Raw genomic sequence first — 18,785 nt, 5'->3', positions numbered from 1 at the left:
CCTGCTGAAATTCTCTGAGTGAGAGCCAAACTGCCTTACTTGGTGTGATACCATAGCAACTCCAAGTCCCCATCATCGCTTAACTCTGAAGGTCCTTGAGAGAGTCTCACAAAGCACAGCAAGTACACGTAGCCCCAGCCACCAGGAGAGGCAGGGGTACAAACAAATGTAAACAATCTTGTCTGAACAACAGAACACAGCAGAACGGACGTGCAAAGAGACCCTGGTTTGAAGGTGGAAGCTGAAAGTTAGACAGTGGAATTCATCCCTGCACTAGTCAAAGCTTCTTCACACAAAGGCTTCAGACTCAGGCTTTGAAAGCACTAACACCTGCACGCACAAGTGAATGACTTTCCAAACACCAAACTCTGCTAGACGATGTGTTTTCCCTTCTGTGAACTCCAGACTCATAAAAATAAACTATAAGGTCATTGAATTAAACTAGGGCACATTTTTTGTATTTCTTAATCATAAAGTGACTTCTCAAAGTGTCTTTTGGATATATAACTGTATTTGATTTTATGGTATTGAAAGGAATGTTTGCTACAGCTCTAGGCTGCCAGTTTTCCTTGATGAAGAAAACAAAGTAAATGTAAAGAAATGGAAGAAACTGAATTCCTGTGATTTTTTCTAATAGGAAAACAAAGGCTAGGAGGGTGCTTGAGAGAAAGAGCACTCAATAGCTGAGTTAACGAGCTGTCCGTTTCCATGCTCTCCTTTTCTTTAGTCTCCAAGAAGCAAACTATTAAAACTCAGTATTACTTGAATTACTTTGGCTATCGTTGTCCAGATGATTGTAGGGTGTACAGAAAGAGAAATATATACCTGCATGCTTAGAGACTATGTCTATTCTACTTGAAGGCAGTGATTTACATTTATGACAGAATTTCCAAGTATACAGAAAGCACAAAGCAGCAGATTTCTCTTTTGAAAATCCAGTCAGAAAATGTATGTGACTCTTACAATTTTATAACATCTGAGTCTTGGTTTTCCTCATGTGATTGTTATCAAATCATGGTTTCATCAAAAGTCTGCAGTGTTTTGTATTAAGAGTGCTTTCTGGAGGCAGATAACCGAGAAAGAAAACTAATTGCTGAACTTCTCTTATAAAGGAGTTTCTAAGGCTTCTTTTTTGTAGAGAAGCAATTAAAAACCCACTCCAATGAACCCCAAATGCTCAAATACCAACAGAAAAAACTAAAAGTATGAATGGAATATTTTGATGTTAGCCTCACAATTTGTAAACAGTTGAGAATGTCAACCCCAGAACAATATTCTTGTCTGATTAGCATACTGAAATTATCAAATACTTAAAAAGAGTTTAAGTAATTTTAAGCACAACACAACTGTTAAGACATTATTAATTAGCTACTGCTGTTTTCTTATACAAAATGGTTACTCAATACACACTGAATATATACAGTGCTTCTCACTACAAAACCAAACACTTAGCTTCTACCCTGAATCAAATTTTTTAATGCCGTTTTCAAAAATGCTTGAAACTATATGGGAATCTAATACCATGTTTTTCTTATGTGTTCTCTACTTTCTCCTCTTTGTTAGGTATCAAACCTGCTCAAACAATGGGCTGGTGGCTGGTTTCCAGAGTCAGTATTTTCCATCTGTGCTTGACCGTGAATGGCAATTTTACTGCTGTCGCTTTAGTCGGAGATGCCCGTATTCATGCTGGTGAGTTCAAGCAGAAACCAAACCTGTTAGCCTCTTCTGCTCAGCTGTCCCTATAAATGTCTTTGTCCACCTGGCCCATCAAAAATATTGTCTGAGAAAAAGTTAACTGTGTTTTATAAGGCTAAGCAAGTTACTTCTAGTCTGGCAATAGGATCCTTGAGGATCCATGGCTAAGGGAAGAGAAGGAGAGCACAGGCAGGTTGAGCAATGCGACGCAGTAGCTAGCCCTCAACAAACAGGTGTGGATGCCAGCAGCAGCTTAGCTATGCTGGAAACTGCGACAGAAGTCCTCAAAGTGGGGACTGGCATCTCAAAAGTAGTGAGATAGCTCTCACTATAAATGCAGAACTTTTACAGGAGTAGGAGGATCTCTACCGACTCAATGACTTAAATATGTCTTACAGGAGTGAACTTACTGCCTGACATAAGAACATGAGAAAAATACCCTCTGGCTGACAACATGGGTTTTTCGTATTTGTAGTGCATACAACTTTCCCCCTCTCTCAAGGCTATTTGAAAACCAAAGTAAAATTGAGCTACTGATCGTAGTCTAAACCTAAAAAAAAGGTGGCCTCATCTCAAAACAGTATCACAACTTGTGCTGGCAACCTCACAGAGACCATGGAAAAATGAGCTATACATCCCAATCTTTCCTGTGCCCCCAGGTGTGGTTTCTCTAAATTGAGATGGAAGCACACTAGCAGACTGTGTAGAGAAAGCTCGTATTGTTCCTGTCCATTTTGTGGAACAGAACTCATGACTTTACACTCCAGGGCTATTAATCTAGCTATTCTCACTGACACAAGAAGTAACTTAACCTACATTTAAAAAAATAAAAAATAAAAAATACAGGATAAAAATCTGTGCTTGGGTTCTTTCTGGAACTCAGCTTTGAAATAAACTTCCTCTTGAGATGCAACACAAACTGTTCACATGCCCATTGGTGTCACACTGTCAGGCTGGCCACCGGCCAAACATAGAGCAGTGCCTTACTTTTCATTTTTCCATCTCCTTGCAGCCAGGAAGAAATGTGGGGTTTATTATTTTAAAATATTTTAAATGACAGGTACTCTGTAACAAAGTCTCTGAACATTATTCTGCCCCCTGCCTATGGATAGTGTCTACCTGGAAGTTTATTTACATACCCGCCCTGGCTCTTCCCTCTAACTTTTACGCGCTCTAACTTTTATGCAGTTCTTCCAATCTTGCTTACTACTCTAATATTGCATGTATTTTCAGACAGTTCTGTTTCCTTCAGAGGTTATCTTGACAAGAGGGAACAGCTTTGTCTCTGCTTTGTGAATTGGCATTCAGAGTAACACAAATCCTGATGTAAATGTTTGGGGTTACTGATGTCTTGTATTTTCATCCCAGCTGCACACAGACTCCTATACTGCCTTTCTATTTTCAACAGTGACAATGCTCCATTTTTATGCTTGGAAAGGAATGGCTTACACAGTTCAGCTGCTACTGTCTTTCCATGCAGAAAAGGCAGCATTTCAAGGGCAGATGAAGCATTTTTCCCTCTGAGCAGGGTAGGAATCCCATGTGCTTATGTTCTTCTAGGAGGGGAGAGCAGGGAAGACTTGTCACCTGGCTTGTGAAAATCTTCTGGTGCATAGTTTGTGATTATGGGTTCATTATAAGACCATTTTGTACCCTGTATTGCCAGACTCAGTCACTCCATCTGGAGTCCAGTTTGTCCTTTTTGAGTTACTGACCTATCTTCACGCTTCCATATCCACTTTCAGCCTGAACAGTCTCTCATACAGTTTCTTCTACTTGAGAGACGTTATTCTACTGAAGTCCCTCCTTACAATATATTTCTTGTCGTTTCTTTGCAGCTTTCATTCTGCTTTCGGAGTTAGCAAGGTAGATACTAACTCTTTCCACATAGACTTTCCAAATTAGGATGTTATAGTCTGGATGGACAGACAACTAGATGGGTAAAAAACTGGTGGTTTAACAGGCTCAGAGGGTAGTGATTAAAGAGTGATATCCTGCCTGGGTGCCCATTATGAGCACAGCACTGTAACTAATGGTCTACCCTGGGACCTGTCCTACTTAACATCTTTATCAATGACAGGAGGCAACATAAAACTCTGAGCAGCCAGGTTTGACCTTGTGGTTGACCTTGCTTTGAGAAAGGGGCTGTACCAGAGATCTGTCAAGGTCCCTTTCCACCAGTTGTCCTGCAATCCCAAACAGGAGGACTCCTCTGCTGGGGGGCTGACACTATGCAGCCAAACTCTCCTCTCCAAAACAGTGGTCTCCTGCCTATTTTATGCTGGAAATGGCTTCTCTTCTGGTTTATTTCCTTTACCCTGAGCCTAGACAGTGTTTGGAAGAGTGCTAAGTTTTCATGCTAACATACAGGCAACACGAAGTGCAATTCAGTAGCTTGAAACCCTATGCTTTGGACCCACTTTTAGTACTACAGATGGGACTTGTCTGAACTGTTAAACCTCAGTGTACAGCAATTAAACTTCCCACTCACTAAGCCCAGGAGATCTTACTCAACTTCACCTCCATTGACATTTCCAAGTTACTGCCACAAAACCTTGTTCACACACAACACTTCTGGTCTGCATCTTGCACAGTTTAAGATGGATTTGCAGAGAGAACATGTTTTCCAAACAATCCACAAAGCATTTTTAGGCTACCATGGGTAGGACCTCAAAACGTATATGCATATAAGACACAATAAAAACATATGTTCGTATATAGTATAGTTATTTCTACTCCAACTCCAATTTATTCTGTCTCAGAAACTAGGTGTCAATAAACTATCTGTGGAGAAACGGCTATTAGCATGCTGCTGTTGGTTGAAGCAGCTTAATTTCATGCAAAGGCATCTATTAGTATATGACTATGTGGAAAAGTAATATCAGGAAAATATGCAATGACTGTGGTGCCTCAAGGATCATGCATGACACATGGTAAAATCTGTATTCAAAAACAATCCACGTTGCCAAATTTCTCAGCAGCCTTGAATTTTAACGTGCAATGAATCCTTCACTATGAAACCAAACATGAGCAGAAAGATATTTTTAAGAAAACTGACAACACTAAGGCATAACAAAACTCTTAGTTTTAAATTAGCTCTCACCTTTCGTATTTGATCCCTTCCTCTTTCAATTGTGTCTGTACAGGGCTCTCTGGCAAAAATAAAAGCAGTAAGACAGCTGATCCTTGCACATGGTTTCTCTTGGATCTTCTTCTTCAGGTCCACATTCCTCCTGAAGTGAGCTGGTCTTACCTACAATGAATAAAGACAGATTTTCCTCTTGCATATAAGCGATGGAAATGGTTTGTCAGAATTTGACCCAGTTTTAATAGCTGGAAAATTCCTATGTTTTTTGAGTCCTGCTAATACCTTTTAGAATAGTAATTTATGACACCATCATGCTGTCTGAAACCCACACTTAAACACTTAACATAAGAACATGGTTAAAGCCAAACACATGCTTAAGGACTTTGCCTGGTAGCATCTATATCTTTACTTTTAGAGCTCATCACTTTTGTTTCACAGCTCATCTTCTCATCATTAATTCCCAGTTTACCTGTACAGTAAGCCCATACTGAAAATAAATATACTAATCTTTTCCAGTGTCATAGTTTTGTACCTGCTATTTTTAATTTTTTTTTACAAGTACTTTGTTTCCTTCCTTCCCATGCCAAGTCTTGTCATGGATTCTGCACATTTTTACCATACTGAATATAATTAACAACTCTCGCAGGAGGCAAAAAGCCCACCCATTATTTCACCTGGCTAGGGAATGCTACCACAGTAAAATAAACTGTGTAATGATTCAAATCACAAAGGAAGTAAATCCGTTGCAGATGAAGAAACAGTGTTATTAAGTGGTCCCATTAGAGCTCAGACTTTTCTCTTTGTCAGAGAACTGAACCTTGACTCCGTATTCTCAAAAGCAAACACATGTCATGGAGCAGCCCCAAGCCTGCACAGACTGTTTATGCCTGTTTCCCCCTCTCCAAACAATCAGCAGTCCAACTACCAGAAGGTCTGTCTGGAGCTGTGGCTGCTCTCTATCACAATGACATTGTCCAGGCAACGATTACATTTTCCAAGAGTTATGGAGCTTGAAGAACTTGTTTGTTTTCTTGACTCAACCTGCCACCAAAGCCATATTGAACTGATGAGATCCTACGCAGGTTTCTCAGACATTACCAACAGCAGAGATACAAAGACAGGAGGTGAACTTGGATGTGGTGGAAATATGCACTTCTGAGCAACCCAATTCCTCTCTCCTCCCCTTGTGGGTTTTTTTTCCTCCTCTATTTTCTTTAAAAGGTATTTGACTGCTGTTTTTTTATATTTCAGCAAATACAATCTTAGAGTTTAGTCTCCAGGACCATATTCAAAAGACACCTTAGGAGAAACACATTTGCTCAACATTGGAAAGCAGGCTAACGTTATTTCAGATGTTTTTCCTGAGGAACAGGCATAAGCTACCCTGAGCTCTCTCCTGCTGCTTGTATTTCTATTGCAGTAGCTCATATAGGCCTCCAAGAAGAACTGTGGTCCCCTGGTGTTGGCCCCATGGCTCCTTGACCTTGTGAGAGCTTGTGGTTACCTCTACAAGAGAGTGGAAATGGAAGGGCAGTGATGTGTCTGAGTCAATCCATGATCTCAGAGCCTGGAGCCTGAACTCAATCTCAAAACGCATGTGACACGGCCATGTGAGAAAACTGCTCATCTCTAGAGCAGCTCCAGGACACCTCTAGTTCCCTGACAGCCCAGCAATATGGCATCTATACTGGGAGCATTGACAGGAATTTCCATAGACAGTTTACCAAGACCTTCTTTGGCTTCTCAGCACAGTATGCTTTTTAAAAGGGGATGACCATTGTCTTCCAGCTGGAGAAAGAAATGAAATTGATTAAAGAGGTATATAATTCCCATGTTCACTGAATGTAACATGCAGGCTCATAGCTCTTGAAAACAAATTCTCCTTTAGGAAAGCCATATTCTTGAAGAAGTTGTAAATAGTATCTGAACCAGTAAGGTCATTCAGGGGACACTCCTTGTCCTCAAAGGTCAGAAAGTTAATGTCAAAGCTTATGTTTTCCTTTAGAAATGGAACAGCTCCTTCTTTTGGCTGAGGCATTGATAGAGGAAGAGATCAGCAATGAAGAAAATAATGAAGGTTAAAGAGGAGCCATTCATCTTGTTAGCACTGTAGTTGCACAAGAAGTGAAAAGCATAAGGCACTCTGAAACAACACACTTACTAGCAGGGAGGAAGTATGCTCAATAATTGGAGCAGGAAACCATGAGCTCAACCACTGACTGTCTTTGCTATTTTAAAATACTCATTTCTTTTGTCTACTTGACATCCAAAGGCAAGGCATACCCATAATTCTTACTTACATGTCTAAGGGACAGGCTGTGCAATACTAATAACACCATTGGTGTGACTCCATCTTCTTATCAATAAAAAATACACTCATTATAACTATTTCTGAAGTTAATAATTAAAAGAGTGCTTGAGATCACTGTAGATTACTACAAACCATCCTACTCAGTGCTAAATGAGTAACTCTGTGTTTCTATTAATCTCTAACATAGTAATTCTTCTCAATCGAATATAAACAACATTACTAATTTCAGACTAAAATAATAACAACAGTAATCCTGTTAAAGATTTAACGCCTTTTCCAATATGTTTCCAACCCTGAGCATGATTTATAGGATTATAGTAAAGTACATCAGAAAAACATGGGAAAGGGTGGGGCAACACAAACCAGTCAGAAGATAAACAATCCCACATCAACTCTATATCGGATAAAACCCCATTATGAAAATAACTTTTACTACTTTTCTGCTCTCTCACACACATGCCAAATCACTTAAATCCCTTCTCATAAACCTTTCTTTCCCAGTCTTTAACACAGAATTACCTGTTTTCTCCTTTTTCTACAATGTCATCAGTGCTCCAAGTCTCCTGTGTCCAAACACCACACATCTGATACTAACCTGAACTGGATTTGCAAAGCTGAACCAGAATTCCTCTATTTTCTGTATTAATTCTTGCAGATAGATCATACGGATTGAAAAGACTACCACTTGCTAAAGGTCTCACATTTTCTCCCTTACAAATCCTTCCCCAAACTTAACAGCTACATACACATCTGAGTTCAGTAAACAATCCCACTAAATGCACCCAGGTAGCCCTTACACACATTCTCTGCCTCCTCAGGGTTCGCCTGGCACCAAATCACTCAGTGCCTGGGTCCCACGATTAGTATAAAACAGATCTTCTCATGGCTGCTTTGCAAAGTTTCTCTTCTAGGGCCTCCCATGTTCCTTTTCAGGCACCGTGAACACCATAGCTTGGTCCGAGAGGCCTTACGTCGCTCCACATGGCAGCAGCGGCTTTGTCTCAGCACTTGGCAGTTCTCAAACTTCTCACTGCTCCCCTAGGCCGGTTTTGTTTGCAGAGAGGTCAACACCAGAAGTGCTTACAGGGCCTTCACTGTAGATGGCTCTTCCCAAATGGGACTTGCCCTTGGGCTCCTTGGGAGTCCAGACTCTCGTGGACAGGCAAACCCTCACCAGCTAGGGCAAAAAGTGTCTCTCTCTTGTTAAATGACTCCTTTCAGGTATAAATAATACATTGCCACACATAGTTTACAAACACTACCGTATTTGTAAATAAATTACCAGTCTGTAGGGCCACCGTAGGTGTTTCCTAGTTGACATGCAGTTGATACACATTAGGGAGTAAAACATTTTTCAGTTAAGCAGTTGAGAGTAAGGTTATGCACCAAGCTACAACAAATGCTGAGGAAACCACCATTCTGTTCTGAGCAGACCACTTTGAAAAGACCCTTAATGGCTGAGTCAAATTACCTTTCTCCTCTCTATGATGAGAAAACCATGCTCTGAATATCCCCCTGCATTAAACATCAGCCCATCTCCCCATGTAGATACATCTTGTGTGGCTTACCCCCAGGATTCCAAAAAGCAGAGATAAGAGAGAAGGGCTGGATAACACCAGATATATAGCCCAGCTATATGGGTGACTAACTGCATTTCCTTCTAAAGGATATAGTGCAATCCAGATGACCTTGAGATCCATGGGCTTAAGGGAACAGTTTAGTAAATGAGTATAGCAAACATCAAAGAGAACTGAATTAGACAGACAGACCACATAGATCCAACTGAACTTGAACATTGCTCTCATAGCACTATTTATAATTTTTCTCTCCCGAACAAAAGGAGTCAGTAGGCATCTGTCTCTGTAACAAGACAAACTTCAGAGCAGCTCAAGTCCCCAAATCATTTACTTTCGGTAATTGCATACATTTGCTTTTCAAGCATTTCTTGCTTTTCAAGTAGAGAAGCCTGAAGAGGCTGAGTGATAACGTGGAGAAGTTAGTAGAGAGGGAGGGGGAGATGACAGCAGGCAGAAAGAAAAGAGAGGGATGCTAAATAAAGGATCCCTACTGCATCCATTCGCTTCAGACTAATACTGCCTGCTTCTGAAAAGGTCTGTGAGACCCTTCACAGTAATTCAGGAGCTTGTAATCAGATTTGCTTTTCAGCTGAAAGGCTCATGAAACAAGTTCAAAGAACCAACTCTGAGTTCTGCCTCTGAGTAGAGCTGAAAAACAGCTTTTAGCCTTGTGTTTTGCACAGTCTCGTCTGCCCAGCACATAGTACTGGTCAAGATTACAGAACATTTTCCTTGCTGAATGCCAAACAGATGTTATGAAACACATTTGGTGGAACATATATAAACACACATATTAATGCTTTCTCATAATAAGAGCCCCAAAAAGCCCCAAAATCTGGAGTTGATGGTGGAGTGCAAAATGAAATCCTCGTCCATAGCTGGTTTTCACGCCATATTTTAAAAACATAGTATGATGCACAAATCTTCAAAGATATGCTCTCAGACACTCAGGCTCCAAATTAGTAAATTAGATATGGAGACTCTCCTCTGGCAAAGCAAGGAGCCACACCATTAAAGTTTCTTACCCTCCAAAACAGTATGTCCACGTCCTGGCTGTTGCAAATGGTACCTACCATATGCAACTCATAAACTGTGCCTTTGAGGTATCTGCTGAGACTGTACTAGTTAGTCTGGGTTAAAACTACCCCAGGGATTGCCCCAATAATTTACATGTCTAGGCAACTGTGTTATTATAGTGCCCAGAAACATTCTCTGGTGCTGTTTAATTTACTAGCAGAGATGTAGCTTCGGTTTCTCTTGACCTCTGGCTATGGATCCAGAAATACTCCCAAGTTCCCAGATTCAGATCCATGGCTCCATTGATGGGAGACTCACACACAGAAAATTTCTCCTTGAGGCTTTGATTTCTGTACAAAGAAAATTAATAAAATACAGACTATGTAGCAGAGGGCTTTGCAAAGTATACTAGAGCTTTCATTACAGCTCCGGGCACAGAGTGCAGGGCCCAAAAAGCAGCTCCTCACAAACTGGAAGGCTTTCACCAAGCTGGCCATACCAAGGGACCAGTTTATGCTCAGGTTAAGGTTCTTTTGTGGGGTCATAAAAGTTGTTTTACAAATTCAAGTCATAACTTTAAAAGTATTCAAATCAGAGCTGTAAACTGTATGACACTGACAAATAAATATATTTGGGAGTACAAAGGGAGATGTTCTGAAAACAAAAATGGTAACATCAGCCTTCAATCAAAATAACAAATAAATTAGGTTTGCCATGGTTTTACAGAAACACATTCAGGTGATGATCCTTAGCCTAGGAAATACACAGCTAACTGATGAGAAGCTGGGAGAAACATTTTTTTGTAATATTTGTATTTATTTTCTTTGTCCGGGCATACTAATGGTTCTCGCTATTTATCTATCCTAAGAACTGCCCATGTATGTGGTTTCTTCTATTTTCCTAGTCCGAAGTAGCCGAAGTACGACCTGTGAAATGACTGCTGTTCATTCCTTACCAATGACACAGCACTGTGGGGGCCCTGCAAACCCACGGGTCCCTGGTTAGAGCACTGGCAACAGATGCTGTGACCAGGCCTGATGATCTGCTTCCTAAACATACCTTTGGGATAGGTTTTCTTGTACCACTCATAATCTGTTTGATGATTGCCATGGCTAAAGGCACAACCAGAGTCATAGAATGGCCTAAGCTGGAAGGGACCTTAGAGATCATTTTAATCCAGTCTCCCTACCGCCAGGGACGCCACCTCTTGACTAGATCAGGCAACACATGGGGACCGAACGGGAATCGAACCCGCGACCTTAGCGTTCTTAGTGCTACGCTCTGCTGACTGAGCTAACCGATAAAACCAAGATCCATTCAAAGAAGTTGACTGTTGAGGCTTAGGGATTTTATAAGGCCATGCTTGAGTTTCACACTCAGTCCCATTTTTTGTTTGTCAAGAAATAATAATTTGTTAGGAATGATGTTCCGTCTGAATGATATTTTTCTTTTGTTTTCAAAAACTGAAAGCAGCCTGGAATTAAGTCACATCTGCTTTACAAAGATGTAAATAACGTAAGAATGGGGTAAATAAAGTGATCAAAAATACATTTAAAATACATAGACAGTGGTGGCAATTTCAGAGGAGGTTTTGGTCATAGCAAGTGGCTCCAGGAGAAAGCAGCTTAATATTCCAAAGTCCTTCACTTTTCAGATAAATTTTCAGTTTCTGAGTACTCCAACAGCTACTGGTTTGGGCTCAAAAAACTCTCAAAGCATCTAATTTTAAAAACTTAAAACCATCTCAGTAATTATATTCCTAGTGAGTAAAATATTTAAGCAAGTGCTCAAAGTCCACTGATTTAACAAAATGTAAATAAGCACAAGAGTGCTTGCCTGGGATGTGCTATGATCACCTTTGAAGCATCATCCAAGTACTGCTGCTGGGCTGAATTAAGTCAGAAAATCGGTTGTCAGGATTTCTGTAAAGGAATCTTAACCCTGTTAGCCTCAACAGGAGTTGAGCCGTTCATTTCCATGGGGACAGCATCCCCCCTTACCAGGAACCTGATTCTTCCCTGTGCTGCTTTGGAGTGAAGCTGACACAACTCCACCAGCAAATCCCACATGAAATGGTGTAATACAGAGAAAGACTGAGCGCCAGGTTTCCATTCCTGGCCTCTAACATAATGTTGACATCAAGTACTGGTCTAGGTCCCAGTCCCTTCCCACATCTGTTCATTGTCTGTAAAACCAAGTACAGTATTACTTGCCTATTTCCCAGGGAAGCACTAATCATAATTTGATTAATGAGTGTAGAAGCATTTTGAGGTTCTTAGATAAAATACACTGCACAAATATTGTCCAGGCCAATATTTTTACATTATCGACTAAGTGGAAAGTGAAAAGAACAAAGAGGAGTGGATTAATTGTTACATTAACTTAACATAATTAATAAATGGATAAATGCTTGTAGCTATTTGAGTTGGCAACATGCACAGAAGTCTACAGCAGCAAACCAAACAGACTGACAAGAGGCCAGAGCAAATCCCTGCAATAAAGACTTCAGTAAACAAGCTTCACATTCTTGCTCAGGCTGCTTTTATCCCAGAGCTGCAGACATACATACATACATGTAATGCTGAAACTTGCTCTTTACAGTTCTAACTTACTGGAATTTAATCAAATAGCTACATGAATTATTTGTTCGGAAGCGAAATGCAGTCTTATAGGTCAGACTGCATCTTGTGGTGCTATTAAGAAACAAGGACTTTCAAAGAAACAGGAAAAAATCTACTATTTGAGTTGCATTCAGTCAACTGGACTCTGTAACGTGGTAAATTATTTTATCTTCTTTTTTCTCGATGTAAAGGTTAACAGCAGAATATCCAGGACACTATGGAGAAGACATGGACATGATGATGTACGCTTATGACTATTACATCCGTGGGGCAACCACAACTTTCTCTGCTGTAGACAGGTTTGTCTTCCATGTGTTTCACTAGAAATTTTCTTTAAAAAAAGTTTTCTGTTTCTCCCAAACAGTGCATGGCTACACATCACCTACTGTGGTATTCAGCATCAGGCTGGTACTTCTGAGGACCAAAGCTCACTGTGCTTGTGGCTAATTGTCCAGGGTGGTGTATCAGCAAAAGGGCATCTTCATGCACAGTAGTGAAAAATATAGTCAGTAGTGAAAAATATAGCAATGACAGGCTTGGCAAAATCTGAACTCAATAAAGCTTAACAGATCTTTAGTATTGTTTCTCACCTACCTCTAGTTCAAGCATCTTTTATCTAACCTAGTAAAAACTCAGCCTGGAACACCCTGTCCTTTCAGGGGATGAGGGACTTATTTTGGGCCACTTTTCTTTGAAGAGAAGTGGGGAATCTGCCAGCACGCAAAGACCATACAAGCTGCACTTTTTGCAACACAATTCTACAAGATTTGAGGCCACACCAGAAATTAAAGCAATGCAGTCCACATTGATTCCTTTCCAGAAAATGAGTTAACTACTTTTTCTTGATCAGTCCTGGTCATTACTTGACATTTGCTAATCCTCTTGAGTGGGGCTAGTGAAGTTGCAGTCATGAAAATGGATTCCTAATTGCCTTGCTTAGTTAAAAAGAAATGTCTCTTCCCCTTTAATATGCAAAGTTTAAAATCTGGACTTCACAGAAACCCCACAGTGCTGTCTGCCTGGGACTACAGAGATTCTAACAGAGCTTTAAGGAAAGCGTGAGCAGTCACTCAAACCTGATGGAAAAGGGATCTTGATTCTTTCCTCGTGAGCTCACCTCTAATAGATCAGCTGTGAGCTAATTCTTTGCTGATTTTTTTTAATACACTGGGCTGAGGTGTGATAAAGCATTCGTTATCAAAGACAGCACAGACAGCAAGACGAGGTGCGCTGCACTGGTCTACTGCTGCCAATTTTGGCTACGCAAGAATCGGGGAGAGGAAAGTGGGAGTTTAAACACACCAACATTTCAAGCTGTCTCTAATACCACTCAAAGGAGCTGAGGTGCTTTTGTTACTGTGATGCTCTCAGCTTGACAGAGTTCACTAGGGATCCTTTAGCCAAAAGATTGTCTAAAATAAGGAGGCTTTTTCAGAAATCGTAACATATTGTCAGACTGCTGCAGGACTATAACTGTAATTTTTTGGTTAAAATTCATTAGCCTGTTTATTACCAAATGGAAGCCATGTCTGCAAATTGCTCCTACAGTGGAAGAGTAGAGGAATGAAGGAAGGAGTTGCCATTCATCATCAGATGTTTTAAGTGCTCCTGTGTGGAGCACAGACTTTAGAACTCGATTTACATTTTTCAGTTCCATTTTAAATGGTCAATAGGAGAAAATGATTGTCTACAAAGCAAGACAAAAGCAGCAGGAAAAAAATAGCAGAGGCCTGAAATATCTCTAGGACCACGTTGGGGAAGCATGGTGGTAACACTAACGCCAACAGGATAACCTATGGGCATCAGTAAGGGAATATTTGCAAGGACAGACAGTATCGTTTGTCAGACAGACAAGTTTCAGAGGAGGACATGGGGTATGTGAAGCAGGTTGTAAACAACTGAAACTGCCCACACAGACATGCATGTTGTAACCCCTTGGCAAAAGAGCTTCCAAAATTAAAACAACAAAAAACACCAAACAAACAAACTAACAAACAAAAACCCACCAAAATACCTTCAGAATAGTTTTAGCCTGAGCTCTGAAATATGCTAAGTGATGATGGCATGGCTTCTTCACGGAATCTGGTTATAGGGCTGTGGTCTGGTCAGATCTCTTGCGTCCAGAGAGCAGTACTGGAGTATTCCAAGCCCAACCAGCAGTGAGCAGCTTGGACAGGGAGGTGGGGATTGCCACATGTGCTTGGTAGTTGCTACAGCTCGCCCTTCGCTGCATAGTGGAAAATAGCACATGCAGACTTTCCTATGTTCATTTCTGTCACAAAACCATTCTCTGCTCCATTTACTTGGGTGATTTATTGAACAAGCAGTGATTTCTTACATGTTCAGACACCATCATCAAAAGACAGATCAACATCCAGATATCCCAGTAGTAAGTACATTTGAAATGCCTGGACAAGCTGGATATCTACTGAGCTCAGCTGAGCCAAATTATAGGGTATTTTAGGTCCCTAATAAGTTTCATATGACCAAAGAAGGAGGATTTTGTCAAACCCAATATGAACAGGAATTCATGGGGCTTTTTTTAACTGAAATAGATATAGATTATTCAGTAAAACTTGGAAATAAAAGATATTTTCCCTATAGCAACATGACAGCTGGAGAGTAAAAGTGATAATTCAATATCAACTCCCCAAGCCAAGGAAAATACTTAAAAATAGCAATTTGGGGGCCTTATAAACTGATGCTAACAAACCACAAAGGCAATTCCTGATGGGATCTGCACCTTTCAAAGGAAAACTTGTAAGGGAACTACAGATTGAAACAGGCTGATAACTACTGAGTTAAGCACACAGCAGTAACAGTACAAAATAATTGTCTCTATCCTGAAAAGTTGGATATGTGGTTAACTTCAAACACAAGTAATGTAGAAAAAGATAAATTAAGAAATAAAATGTCATCAACCATACACATATATGCTAAAGTGTCTGTGAGCTGAACCTTAAATTACAACTTCAGAAATAATTCTGTTCTGTTATTTTAAAACACATTATTAAGGTAACTAAAATACATTTTAAAGAACTTGACTTTTAACTTTATAATATCCTGCTTTAGAAAAATTACTTGACCTCAGCTTTTGAGCTAAAAGTCTCCCTCACAGAGGGTGTCAGTTTAGCAGACCTTAATTTTGACCTGTATAATCCTGTAAATCCACATATAAGTCACCTTTCATGTTTTTGTCTCTCTGAGTAGCTTAGTGATCAAAAGAGCAGCAACTGTCTTTGAAGAGCATGCACATAGTCCAAATGAGAATTTCCTTAAATGAACCTAAAAATTAGTGTTGCGTTCCATTAACAGTTTTATGAGGAAATGACAATTAAAAACCATCTAGGAAAGGCCTAAAGAAAACAAAAAGTAAACACTTGGTAACTAAATGCAGATTTGCTCATGACTGTGAGACAGACCCAGTTCCAAAAGACACAGCATAAACTTTCAATTAAATTTCCAATTAAAAACATTCAGTTAATGAAAGCTGAAATGAGATCCTTTATACCTACACAGAGTCAAATTCATCACATTCCAGGCTGGAGTTACTCAGTCAACGAAACCACTTAATATCAAAATCTGGGCTCAGGTGCCTCAGCACATCCCTGAGAGGCAGCAGGTTCTGGACCAGTTTCCTCACTGTTTGGAACTGGCCACCAGAAAACCAAGACTGTGCAGGGGTCTTGTAGCACAAGCACCTATTGAATTACTCCAACAGTGTCACCTGCACTGCGCCTCGGCTGCACTATTAACAGAATCCAAACTTTTGGAAACCTTTCTGAGTACTGCCCATTACCAATTTAAACAATGGCTGCCATCTGCAAGGGCTCTACTTTAGATCTAAATTCCTGTTAGCCGGTACCAAGCAGCCTAAATTGAGCAATTGCTCCACAGCAGGACAGTATTTGATCCCCTGAACTCTTCGCTTTTTGTCAAGGGAAAATCTAGCACACAATAAACTAAGGTGGAAATTTGCAGCCTGTTGGAGCTATTGGTCACTAAATCACTGGCCTCTGCTGTTGAATCCTGCTGCTCCAGCCATGCTTCCTGCTAACAATTGTTAGTAGGTATTGTATCACTCTCCTGAGAGAGAATACAGACATCCAATTACTCACAAACCAGAAAGAGCATAAACTCTCCTTATAGACATAAACATTACTCTGGAGATCAAGGATGAGAAGAGAATTTAATTTCTCTCGCTATTGATTCTTTCACATCTTTAATAACTGACACTAGCTAGAAGACCTAGTAGTGGAAATAAAAAGAAAAAAAAAAGAGTGAATTTTGTTGTGTCGATAACAGCCGACCTAGAAACAGCTCAAAAATCACCACACATTTCACTTTGTGCACATTCCTGATCAATGTATCACATGAAAATAATTTTTGACAGAACCATCCTTCTCCTCTTGGTCACTGATTTAGGACTGATCATCATCCAGAGTCACTGTCTTCTGAAGGATTCTCAAAAACTAATTATTCAGAAAGATGATTTTCTTACCTTGCAAGGAAGTGTAAAGGAATTATAACTATCAGACATATTTAACCTCCTTCCAGCCTATAAAAACATAACGCACTCAGAGGAAAGTCAGCTAATGGCAGGCAGATATTTTTCTTGCCACAATACCTGGTGTAAAGTTATTCTTACTTATATAGTCTTATCCTGTGCAGTTCTGGCTTGCTAACACCTTTCTTGTCTCTCTCTCATGCAGGGATCGTCAGTGGAAATTCATCGTCTGCAGGATGACAGAATATGACTGCCCTTTTCAAAATGTTTAAGAAGATTGAGTGTATCCCACTTGGAAAATCTGGGAATAGACAGGGTGGGATGAGAGTCAGTGATTACAGGAGAAGGGCGATTAGGCTCACAAAAAAAGTACTAAGACTCATCAGCTCTCTTCTTTCCCTATGAAGCTAATAAATAAATTGAAAGCCCACGTGCTTGCAGCAGCCATTTTGGAGGATTCCTTCAAGCTGCACTGACAGTTATATCCCAAACTAAAATTATGCTTATGACATACACATTTATGATACATAAGTCTATGGCATATGCACAGTTACCCTTTATATAGATACATATAGTTGTTCTGAACACATACAGCTTTCTTTCACGTAGCAACTTTGTATAAATTTCTTCCCAGCACAATCACTCCAAATGATGGAGAGACATACTATAAGCTTTCCAACATCCACCAGACTTTCCCGTCTTCTACATCATATTTGGAACCAACCCAGCGATCCCTACCAGTTTCTCAGCATTTAGTAGCTCAAAGTGTGCTGAAAGTGGCATCAGGCCATCTCTGATGTACTGCATCTGGTGTTACCTGTCACAGCCCTCAGTATAACTCCAGTGGAACAAAGGTCTGCTTGCACAGAGGAATGAATTCCAGGCATTTGCAACACTGGAAGACATCAATACCTGACTAGAATGAAATTAGGTCCATCAATAAAAAACAAAGTCTAACCCAGCTTTACTGAGAGTCTCTTTAATATTATCTTAAAAGTCTCTAACGACATAACCAGCCAGAAGTTCTGCTCTGGGCAAACCCAGGAATAGCTCAGGCCACTTACACCTTCAGCAATCACATCTACTGCTTGTGTCAGGAGTTTACTTTTTAGGTGGACTGGGTTTCCACTAAGGGTGCCTGTGCAACATTTATCTGCCCTTGGTGATACATTCTTGGCTTAGAACAGACAAATAAAGGTAATGACTTAGACGACCTCACTTCTTCCAGTTTGCAGATCTCATTCCCTGTGAAGGAAAAGGTGACCATGTTTCAAGACTGCACAACACTTGTGTGGCTGTAATCCCGCAAAAAAACTATTGATCTCTTCCAGGAAGATCTGAGGTAGGGGTTTTGCTCTTGAACAAACCAGAATTTAGGGCTCAGTTTCTTAGATGGTGAAGTCAATGGTAAATTTACTGCACCTTCAGAGGTGCTGGCTCAGGGGACATGATGACCCTGTGTACCAACTTAAGGTTGCAAAGCTTCATAGGAAACAGTGGTGTCAGCCAGTCAGTTTCTGCGTTCAAAGCATTTTAAGCCATTTACTAGCATTAAAACTACACTACAATAAAAGAATAGTAGGATTTGCATTCTGCAGCATTGTTCTTTTTTGATTTTACTTATTCCAGTTTACTAGTCTGCACAGAAAGAAACCCTCTCATTCTCAGGGACCATGGCAGTGATCAGGGAGGTTCTGTGAGAGCCAGTGGCTGAGACATGTAAGTAACAGTGGGAAGGAGAAATCAAGAAGCCTAGGGAAGCTTGTTAGCTGACACTGGTAAACACACAAAGGAAGCTAAGTGAAGTCTAAGCAGGAGAACAGCAGGGAGCTGAAGGAAAAGGCCAGGCACCGTAACTCTGTGTCAGAGTGCCTGCTGTCGGGACCAAGGTCTATGCAACCGCTTGCTCAGCCCTAACTCCTTCCTTTTAGAGATCAGAAGGGAAAAAATAAAACACAAAAAAGCTCAA

The 18,785-nt window shown here is 40.4% G+C and overlaps 1 protein-coding gene across 1 annotated transcript in view; it reads left to right on the top strand.

The window, feature by feature from the left end:
- Positions 1 to 17,088, top strand: part of DPT (dermatopontin) — a 25,475-nt gene extending 8,387 nt beyond the window's left edge. The window contains exons 2-4 of the mRNA XM_009873880.1: positions 1,564 to 1,689; positions 12,501 to 12,608; positions 17,022 to 17,088. Coding sequence (XP_009872182.1) covers positions 1,564 to 1,689; positions 12,501 to 12,608; positions 17,022 to 17,088 — 301 coding nt within the window. The remainder of the gene's footprint in view (positions 1 to 1,563; positions 1,690 to 12,500; positions 12,609 to 17,021) is intronic.
- The last annotated feature ends 1,697 nt before the right edge of the window (positions 17,089 to 18,785 follow it).

The sequence above is a fragment of the Apaloderma vittatum genome, unplaced genomic scaffold (genome assembly GCF_000703405.1).
Source record: "Apaloderma vittatum isolate BGI_N311 unplaced genomic scaffold, ASM70340v1 scaffold11097, whole genome shotgun sequence".
Classification (NCBI taxonomy): domain Eukaryota; kingdom Metazoa; phylum Chordata; class Aves; order Trogoniformes; family Trogonidae; genus Apaloderma; species Apaloderma vittatum.
The sequence above is the reverse complement of the archived record's forward strand: the minus strand, read 5'-3'. Positions and strand labels throughout refer to the sequence as shown.